This window comes from Saccoglossus kowalevskii, chromosome 18 (genome assembly GCF_978046115.1).
Source record: "Saccoglossus kowalevskii chromosome 18, keSacKowa6.1, whole genome shotgun sequence".
Lineage (NCBI taxonomy): Eukaryota > Metazoa > Hemichordata > Enteropneusta > Harrimaniidae > Saccoglossus > Saccoglossus kowalevskii.
Window position 1 is genome coordinate 7,412,053 of NC_140658.1, and position 10,099 is coordinate 7,422,151.

Below are 10,099 nucleotides of genomic sequence, written 5' to 3' on the forward strand. Positions count from 1 at the left end.
TTAAAATCAATAAATTTTAAGCTTGTTGTTTATTTCAGCGCTTGGAATGGATGACACTCATATAGATATACTTGGAGAAGAGGACGGTGGTGGTCGCAGCGTACCAACGACTCCGTTACAGAGTCAGGCTCCCATGATGCAGTTTCCAACCGCAGAGTCGACCGGAGACGCACCTGAAGAAAGTTCGCAGTCTGTGCCGGTATCTGCAGCACATTTAGATACAGGGTCTAATAATGATTCTACCGAGTTAACTGAGAGTGCGGAGAATACAGCTGCACAGGATGTCGAGGACACGGAGCAATCTGAAGAAATCAATCTTGAAGAGTGAGTAATATAAGGTTGTTATGAGGATATCGCTGAGTATGTAGAAGGGCTGTGCAGAGCAGATGTCAGTGTGATCCTGTAATGCCTGAGTGCATACTTTGCGGCATCCTGGTGATAACCTTATTATTGTAGATCTTTTTCTGTTTGTGCAATTTGTAAAACTTACTGAGATATAACAGCCTGAAAAAGGTATTCCTGCCTGTTTGTGTTCAGTGACATGATTCTATTTCAGTCACTTACTACAGGGCTGCTGTATCCAATGCAAACAAAAGAGTGTTCAAATAAGGAAGATATTTGTACTTATTTGAAACAAGGCTATATTATGTTTGAGAACGATTGAATTCTGTTGTTTTCACTGTTATATGTATGTAATTAATGTTATTTGGGCAAAGTAAATAAGTAAGTTATCTCTTTAGAGCAACAACAAGTCTATGACAATAGGGTTGCTGATTGATTTTTTTCTTGCCAGAACTGAGAATGACAACGCCATTGATTTGGAAAGCGGTGCCGCTGAAGCCGCTGCTGAAGGTGAATCTCAGGAAGCAGCTGAAGGGCAGGTGGAAAGTGTTGAAGGTGACGATGGAATTGGTGACACCAAAGTTCCTGAACCACGGTCTTCTGAAAGTGAAGCAGGTAAGATTAGGATTAGCTTTCAGGTTAAATCTAACTTGATTGATTAGTATAGGTTGATTGGCTCAGATGTCAGGCCAATATCCTCACTGAAGGCTAATGACTTAATGGTGTGAGCTGTGGTTTCTGTTGCTGTGGTTGCTGCCAGCTAGGTGGTCTCTTAGCTTTGCTGCCAGCTAGGTGGTCTCTTACTTTGCTGCCAGCTAGGTGGTCTCTTACTTTGCTGCCAGCTAGGTGGTCTCTTACTTTGCTGCCAGCTAGGTGGTCTCTTAGCTTTGCTGCCAGCTAGGTGGTCTCTTAGCTTTGCTGCCAGCTAGGTGGTCTCTTAGCTCTGCTGCCAGCTAGGTGGTCTCTTAGCTTTGCTGTCAGCTAGGTGGTCTCTTAGCTTTGCTGCCAGCTAGGTGGTCTCTTAGCTTTGCTGCCAGCTAGGTGGTCTCTTAGCTTTGCTGCCAGCTAGGTGGTCTCTTAGCTTTGCTGTCAGCTAGGTGGTCTCTTAGCTTTGCTGGCAGCTAGGTGGTCTCTTAGCTTTGCTGTCAGCTAGGTGGTCTCTTAGCTTTGCTGTCAGCTAGGCGGTCTCTTAGCTTTGCTGCCAGCTAGTCGGTCTCTTAGCTTTGCTGCCAGCTAGTCGGTTTCTTAGCTTTTCTGCCAGCTAGTCGGTCTCTTAGCTTTTCTGCCAGCTAGGTGGTCTCTTAGCTTCGCTGCCAGCTAGGTGGTCTCTTAGCTTTGCTGCCAGCTAGGTGGTCTCTTAGCTTTGCTCTCAGCTAGGTGGTCTCTTAGCTTTGCTCTCAGCTAGGTGGTCTCTTAGCTTTGCTGTCAGCTTGGTGGTCTCTTAGCTTTGCTGGCAGCAAGGTGGTTTCTTAGCTTTGCTGGCAGCTAGTCGGTCTCTTAGCTTTGCTGGCAGCTAGTCGGTCTCTTAGCTTTTCTGCCAGCTAGGTGGTCTCTTAGCTTTGCTGTGGAAATGGCTTTGTAATCAAACCAGTTCTCATCCTCATGTTACTAGTGCCACCATGTTTGACTGACCAACTAACATTAAATATCGTCATTAGTGCTGCTTTGTCATATCCATGATCAGTTAGCCCCAAGTATAAATCCTACCTAATGATTAATGATATTGACTTTAAATTACCATTTTCATGGGGTTTGGCACATTTTTATGTATAAAAATAAATTTGGTGACCATACCTTTTTAGTCCCCATTCGTTTATGTTTTGACCGTCCCTGTGCGTCTGTATCTTACCTGTATCTTAGAAATGCCTGGACCAATCACAATCAAACTTCACACATACATCAAACATAATATTATACATATGCACATCAATTTGTTTCACAATCTGATTCAAGATGGCTGAATAATGCCCATTTTTATGCTAAAAAATCATCAAAATCAAGCATTTATATGTTTAAAACTTGGTACATACATTAGACATTACGGGTTCCTGATGCACGTTGTATTATTTTTCAGATCGGATTCAGAATGACTGACTAGCGGCCATTTTGTTTTAATGAATGGGCTTCTAGAGCCATATCTCTGACATGCTTTGACTGACTATGTTCAAATTTCATATATTCATTATACATGTATTCAAAATGGCTAATTTTGTTTTAATTAATGCTGTTCCAGAGCAATATCTCTCAATACTCGTATGACAATCAGATACAAATGTCAATCATTTTAATGTTAAACAATCATCATAATCATATTCCTGACATGTCTATATTCCAGCTATAGTACTATAAACAAAACTATATTTCTTAAATTCGATAACTAACGGGAACTATGCCATGCATGGCTTGTATTTTTCAGATCAGATTCAAAATGGCTGACTGGTGGCCATTTTGTTTAAATGAATGCGCTTCTAGAGCCATACATGTATCTCTGATATACTTTGACTGATTATGTTCAAATTTTATATATTCGTTTTACATCATGTTATAGATATATAGATGTATTCAAAATGGCTAACTGAAGACCATGCATGGCTTATTTATGTTCAACTTGCCGAGTCCCCCACTATTAGTTTGATGGTTCCTGTTGAGGTTGGTTTGACTTGTTTTAACCTGTCCAGGAACCCATAGCAAACCATTCAGCAACAGTAACAAAGTTCTTGGCTTCCTTTCAGAACAAAAACCCAAACCAACACTAAAAAGGATTGTATGGAGTTCCAGTGACGATGGTTCCGGGGCCGGGGCTGGGGCCAGTACGAGTACGAGTGTGTCTGGACAGCAGACAGAACATCAAAGAAAACCAGCATGGCAAGGATCACATAGAGGCAGAAAAATCAAAAGACAACCAAGAGGTAAGAAAATGCTTGCCATATCTTGAAGAATGCCCTCTTTCAGACAATTGATGTCTTCCAAGTTGTTTTAGCGACATCTCGTGCAAAGCGTTGGAACTGAGTCAGCCTAAGCCAAATGTGTGTGTGACTGGTCGGCACATAACAGAAAAAATTTGTCTGCAATCTCGATTGGTCAAGATTGAAACTCGTCACATGCCAAGTCTGGCTGTCTGAATACTTGAGCTGGGACAAACACAGAATATATCAACAAACTTGCTGTTCTCTTCATTTCAGGTCGTGGCTCTATTGGACCACGTGGTATCCGTGGCGGCAGAGGACGTGGTGGGCAAATTATGTGAAAATATTTATTTACTCTGCAAATGCTAGGATAAATCGGTGGAATATTTTATTTTTGCTACACTTTGTAAATCAAAACTGATTTTTGCAGCTTTCATTGAACATGATGTGCATTAACTTCAAACTTGACCTCGACCCAGTTATTTGTTTTAAGTAAGTATACTTGGTGTGTAAATGTTGGAGAAGCTACCTGATAAGCAATCTTGTAAATGTCAATTTTAACGTGATTTAATGAAATTTGTATTAAGATTTCACAGTGAAAGATTATTGAATTTTGTTACTATGGTTATATGAATAATTTTTCCTGCTTCACTGCCATTCCTAGTCAGTATATATTAACAAAAAGTTTTTATCAAACATAAATGGTAGAAAGAAAAACAATTTTATATTTTGAGAAACTTAGTGTATCTTAATTGTGATCTAAAATAAGAAGTGGGTACTAAAAAGACAAATCTGCTTGCTTGTATCGCCCTCTGTGGCTATTTATGCAAATAATGAATGTGAGAAATATTTTTGCAGTAACTATTTGCCATCCATGTTATTTTGAAGCTAAAAATAAAATAAAAATATTGATTTATATTTCTGTGTGGTCGCTAAATCCCATCAAACAATACTGCCCTCTGGTGATAAGGGGTTAACCATTTCACTACTAGTTCCCTCTTTTCATCACAAATTCACAAAATAGTCCCGTTTATAGCCTTTCCCTCAAAAGATTTGGATAAACATAGCCAAATTTGTTGATTGAAAATTGACGCAAATTTTGTCTGTTTGCTTCAAAATTAGGATTCATTTTTAAAGATATAAAAGAATATAAGTGTAGAACAATTTAGGCAAGACTGTCTGGTGGTGAAAAGGTTAAAATGAGTGAGTGTCCCAGTCCAAATGTAGACGTTTTCCATTTCTAAAATGTTTCCAGTTCTGCTAATGATAAACATTATTACTCTGTAATGTAAAATACATTATTTACATAATGTCTGAACATACTGTATGTGCAAATTTACAAATGAATTCTATGAAAAAAAATTATTTTAACAATATCGTAATTTGCTATTGGAAAAGTGTGAAACTTTGTCTACATATTTATGCGACAGTTCGATAGAAAGCTAACAGTAGTGTCGCTTGTCAAGAACACTGTGAAAGGAACACCCTTAATATTTGCGGGAAGCGTTTGTGTGCATGTAGAGAATATTATTTATTTTTTTCGGTATATTCTTTGGGGCGGACATCCGGGCATTTTCACCGCCTGGCAACCATCACGGTGAAAACACAGACCAAGAACTCTCAGAAAACGATACTTTGGGATGGTTGTTGAAATCCCCGGAATTGTGTAAAAAGATTATTCTTGCGTGTGTAACATATTTAAATTCGGTTGTCAAGGAATACTTCAAAGTCTGTTTTGCACTGTTTTCTCGAATTTAGCTGTTTTCACCGGCTCTTCAACCGACTCTTCAACCGACCTTCCACACCAGCTCGCACAGACTCCATAGAAATACATGGTACAGTGGTGCACGTCTTAGCAAAGTGGAACGTCTTGTGACGTAGCTCCGCCCCAAGGATAAACTCCTGTCTCACTGAACAAAATGGTTTTAAAAAGCTTGCAAAAATGTAGGTGCATGTTTATTAACAAATAATCTAACTATACAAAAATTGGACAAAACCAACAAAATATTTGGGTTTGATCATAGTTCAAGTGTTGCTATGGCGATACATATGAGCCATGTTTTATCACTGGCCCTGTTATCATACAGTCTAAAAATAGGGAATTAAAATATAGCAGTATACAATGACATTACCAAAGTGGTATACAGCATTATTAAATGAGAGATTATAAATTCAAAACATTCTATAAACAGCTGTATTTGTTAAATATCAGGGAAAATCACAAAATTGGGTAGCAGCGAAAACATCACTGGAACAGAGTTACAGAAACTTTTATAAATCATTGTCCTAATTTAAATCAATTACCCGGTAATCACAAAAATTCTGTCAGCTTAAACTGATTTGTATGTACATACAGGTAAGACTTAAATTGTGTGCTTCACACAGGAGTATCAAAACTACAGTTGTATGCAGATAATTTGGACTGGACTGGACTGGTATGCAAATATAGATGCTTTACAGGTACAGGGTTCAGAGTTCATTCACATCTATCACAATAAACCTGCAATACTACCCTGGAGTGGTATATGCATGGAATGTGGGGGGGGGGTCTTGTCAACAGTCGAGATATGAACTGTTTTGAAACAGTACTCAACTCTCTTTAATTATTATCATCATGTATACAATGACTGGCAGAAGTAGACTCAGTGAAATCAATTCCATCAGTGAAAATCAATTTCATACAAAACACCCAAAAAGTCTTTAGTGAAAATTACCATAATTCCAGCTAAAATATTATATGAAAATACTTAAATCCACGGACGTGAGATGTGTTTTACTTTTAACTTGGTCATAATGATGACCTCTTTCACAGGGGGAGGAAGTGTTCATGAATAAACAGCCAAGACAATGGCTATTACACCATACAAGCTGAACACTTATTATAAGACAAAAAATACAACTACAATTGGTTGTGTATTCTGATTTATTCAAGGAAGTTCACAACTGGTAAATCGCAATGGTTTTAACCACTTTCTATTATCTTAAAGATGGTACTTTTAATTTTGTTGTTGCTTTGTACTAGGGTATACAAAATGCATTTCATGCAATGCAGACTAGGTAATTTGTTTTCTTTGTTGTAAAAAAGCTTTTATAATCTTGTTAATGGGAGAATCTGCAAACGTTTTCTGCAGTTGTACATATACAGTTGTATTTCACATCTCAGAGTAAACCATGTGTTTATTTAAAGCGGAAGGGTTGTCACCTGCGCATGTGTGGGAATTGAGTTCCAAGTGATAACAACACATGCTCAAAACGCAAAGGCTCATGGGTAGATGCTCGATTGTAAACAATGACCCGCTATGGCCATCTGATGCATGCGCAGATGACAACTCCTCCGCTTTAAATCAATTGAGTTGTCACCTGTGCACACAGCACCCATGAGCCTGTATTATTGTTATTTAGGATTCAAAATCCATGAACCAGAAAGTTGGTAAAACATGGTAAAAATTAACCCAAAATGATATCAAAGAAAAGATTGTGTTATTTAAAGCCAAGCATAAGCCACTATCATGCTCTTGAAGTCTTGTATCACAGCAAAAACGACAAAGTTCAAATTCGATGTTGGATTTTAAATTTCTTGGATATCATTAAAAGAAGAGATGAAAAATAGTGCCGTCACCATAGTAACAAACTTGACCAAAAGTTTATTTTGTCACAGAAATTGACTGGAAATGAAAACATAAACTACGGTAAATGAGTCGAGTTATTTGATTTGATTTTTTTTCTTCAGAGACTGTTCTCTACAATATACATGTCCTGGAAACGCTCAAACCAGGGTTTTAGGTATACAATATAACGTGCCTGTCTAAAATACGTTTTGTGATGAAAGAAAATAGTTGCTGCTCTGTTGCTTAATCCTTACATTTTGTTGACTTTATAGCTATTTTGTAAAAACTCAAAAGTTTTTCAATAAAAGTTGACAGTGGAAATTTAGCCTGTAAATAAAATGTTATGTCTGTCTAAAATGACAGGTAGACAAATGGCAGACTTAAAACCTACTATTATCTGCCACTTATTACAAAATAAAACAAAAATCAATGAATTCTGTAAGAAATCTCTGGTTGTATAATTTAACCCATTACTCCCAAAAAAATGTTCTGTGTGCGTCTTAGAATAAAATATTTCACAGAATATTCACAATATAAAATATAAGAGTGAGTTGCAAAAACTACGCAATTCATTTGATAGATTAAATATAGACCAAATAAATTTTCAATTTCACTGAAAATTCTTCCGGCAGGTTGCCATTACAAGCTTTTGAAGTGATACAAATATACCTGTAGTTTTTGTGATGCTACAGGTTTGAAATTGATGTCTTTTGTTTTATTTATTCTATCAAAGCCATTAAATATATTCACCTACGAATCTGCCCTGCTGGATGCTTACTAATAACGCAGAACATTTTCGTACTGTACAAATGCTTGTCATGCACGCACGCTGATGGTGCTGCATTCTTCACTGTGTATGCGTCAAATTTGGACGCATAATAATTAATATGAATTGGATCAAATTGAAAAACATTGCCACAAAAAAATTAGATATATGTCGGAAAATAAAACATTACTGGAGGTGTAAATACAAGAGATAATATATATATGCAGTCCTTGGTTGTATATTTATTATCATTCATGCCACAATGGCGATTTAAACATTCCGCCATACCGTAGATAATTAAGATTCATCTGTTTTTTCATCTTCCTCAGCAATGTCCTCTTTATCACTAATGATGAATTTCATTCCAGAATGGCAGAATATCGGATGCGCTAGCTGATCGCATGTCTCCCACATATCCTCGTTAGGATCGTACATTTCAACCGTAGTTGCCCACTGCATGTTTCCACTTGTGAAGTCACGGCGGGTACCGCCAACTGCAAAGATCTTGCCTTGACAGACAATAGCAGCACACCTACGATGTCCTTCGTTCATATTTGCCATCTGTTGCCAGGTGTCTGTTGCTACATCGTACCGAAAAACATGATTATAGACAGGAAATGGGTTGTTGTGGTTGACTGATGGATTCTTGACAGCAAGGAGATAGATACTGTCATTAAAGGTGATGGCTGTTGCACCGCTTGTTTCTATTGGTAGAGGTGCTAGTATTTGCCACATATTTGTTGCTGGGTCATAACATTGAGTCAAGTCAATGTTGCCGACTTCAGTATGGCCGCAAAACATGTATATCTTGCCATCGCAGGCGGCAACAGCTGCTCCACGAGTTGCTCTTATCAATGGTGATACCACCTCCCAGACATCTCTTTTTGCGTCGTATCTCTCAACAAATGCAACCTCACGATTAAACTCAATTGAATGTCCGCCTAAAACATAGACGTATCCACCAAGCTCAACACATATGGTTTCCGAGCGATACGTTCCTCGAAGCGGTGGTGCTACTTTATTCCACTGCAGTGTACGAATATCAAATAACCAAGCATTGTTAGCACGTATGAAAAGTATCTGGTCATTGACTTTGGCCGCAGTGGCGATACTATCATAGAAACTATTAGGCTCCCTATCTGGGTCACAGCTTATTGTCTCCAGAGATTTGGAGCATGGATCGTACTGGAGCACATCATGGTTGAACTGACTCGGAAGATTGGGTCGTCCGGTTTTACCACTCAGAAGCAGGATGACCTCTTTTCCGCGGACTGGCTTCTGTCTACTTACCGAGACAACTTCTTGAGTGTTAGGAAGATCCAATAGTAATTGCTCGTTCAATATTTTACTGTTAAAATAATCTGTCTTGATCTTTGAGAAATTAATCTGTTTTAGGAGTTGTGATATGTGCTCAATGCGACGTTTGCTATCATGTTTGATCCATTTCATAATTGCCTCGTATAGTATCTCTTCCTTAGTGACAATAAGATCTTTGTGGCTGACGTACTCAAGTAGATGTTCGTAGTTGAGAAGGATGAACTCTTCATGGTGACTGACCTCATCCAAATACATGAGTGCAATTTCTTCAGCAGCTCTGCGTAAAAAATTGCATGAGTGGGACTCTGCAAACCGTTGAAAGCCGAGACAGTTAGATGGATGCAGTTGACGTTTCAAGTACGCTGCGCATGCGTCTCTAACTGGAAAGATTTGAAAGAGACTTGCAGCCTCTAGGATTTCTTGGACATTATGGTCTGATATAACCAATCTGGCTGTGTACACGTAACTTAGTAATGTTTCCATGGCCTGAGGATTCACTTCATTTAATGTAATTATGCTGTCTTTGCTTTCTTGCATTTCGGAGGTAAACATGGCTCGAAAGTAGCTACTGCAAGAGGCCAGTACCGCTCTGTGGCAGGTGAAGTTTTGACCTCTGACCTGCAATGTGATATCAGTAAACTGACCCTCATGTCTGAGATCATTTAGACCATCCATCAAACTAACAGAATGTTGCGGAGCCAAAAATTCTAAATCATTTCCGTTCGGAAGTTTCTTGAACATCTGAAGAGTAGATTTTTGCACGGCAGCTGCTTTGACGTGGGAAACATTTTGCAGAATCTCAGATTGCTGCGGTTGTCGTCTGCCCATATAATGTCCGTGTAAACTACCTAGCATCATATTCATATTGACCAATCAGTGCCTAGAAATAATAATAAAAATGCAAATTAGTTTCCGATACGAACTGAAGTAACAAGAAAATAAGTTTTACAAATCATGAATTTATTTTAAACAATCTGAAAACCTTTGAAAATTTTTTTAGAATCATTAAAAAACCCTCAAATTTTGTTTTACAATTTTTAAATGATCGTAGGTATTTCATTTCACGGTTTTACCTAAAATCTCAGTTTTAGTACACTCTCAGGATATCTTCATCTACAGCAATTATCAAGGACCTAACCATCAAACACGATTACCTCTGA

The 10,099-nt window shown here is 38.1% G+C and overlaps 2 protein-coding genes across 2 annotated transcripts in view; one reads left to right on the forward strand and one right to left on the reverse strand.

Moving 5' to 3' along the window:
• LOC100374224 (nucleoprotein TPR-like) overlaps positions 1 to 4,164 on the forward strand; it is a 56,076-nt gene extending 51,912 nt beyond the window's left edge. The window contains exons 56-59 of the mRNA XM_085493133.1: positions 39 to 324; positions 794 to 957; positions 3,075 to 3,251; positions 3,525 to 4,164. Coding sequence (XP_085349259.1) covers positions 39 to 324; positions 794 to 957; positions 3,075 to 3,251; positions 3,525 to 3,589 — 692 coding nt within the window. The 3' untranslated portion in view covers positions 3,590 to 4,164. The remainder of the gene's footprint in view (positions 1 to 38; positions 325 to 793; positions 958 to 3,074; positions 3,252 to 3,524) is intronic.
• Positions 4,165 to 5,823: 1,659 nt separating this feature from the next.
• On the reverse strand, positions 5,824 to 9,803 carry LOC144350781 (kelch-like protein 23). Its single transcript, XM_085493309.1, has 2 exons — positions 6,609 to 9,803; positions 5,824 to 6,450 (listed from the first exon to the last, which is right to left on the reverse strand). The coding sequence occupies exon 1, from the start codon at positions 9,801 to 9,803 to the stop codon at positions 7,920 to 7,922; it is 1,884 nt and encodes a 627-aa protein (XP_085349435.1). The 3' UTR covers positions 5,824 to 6,450; positions 6,609 to 7,919.
• Positions 9,804 to 10,099: the final 296 nt, after the last annotated feature.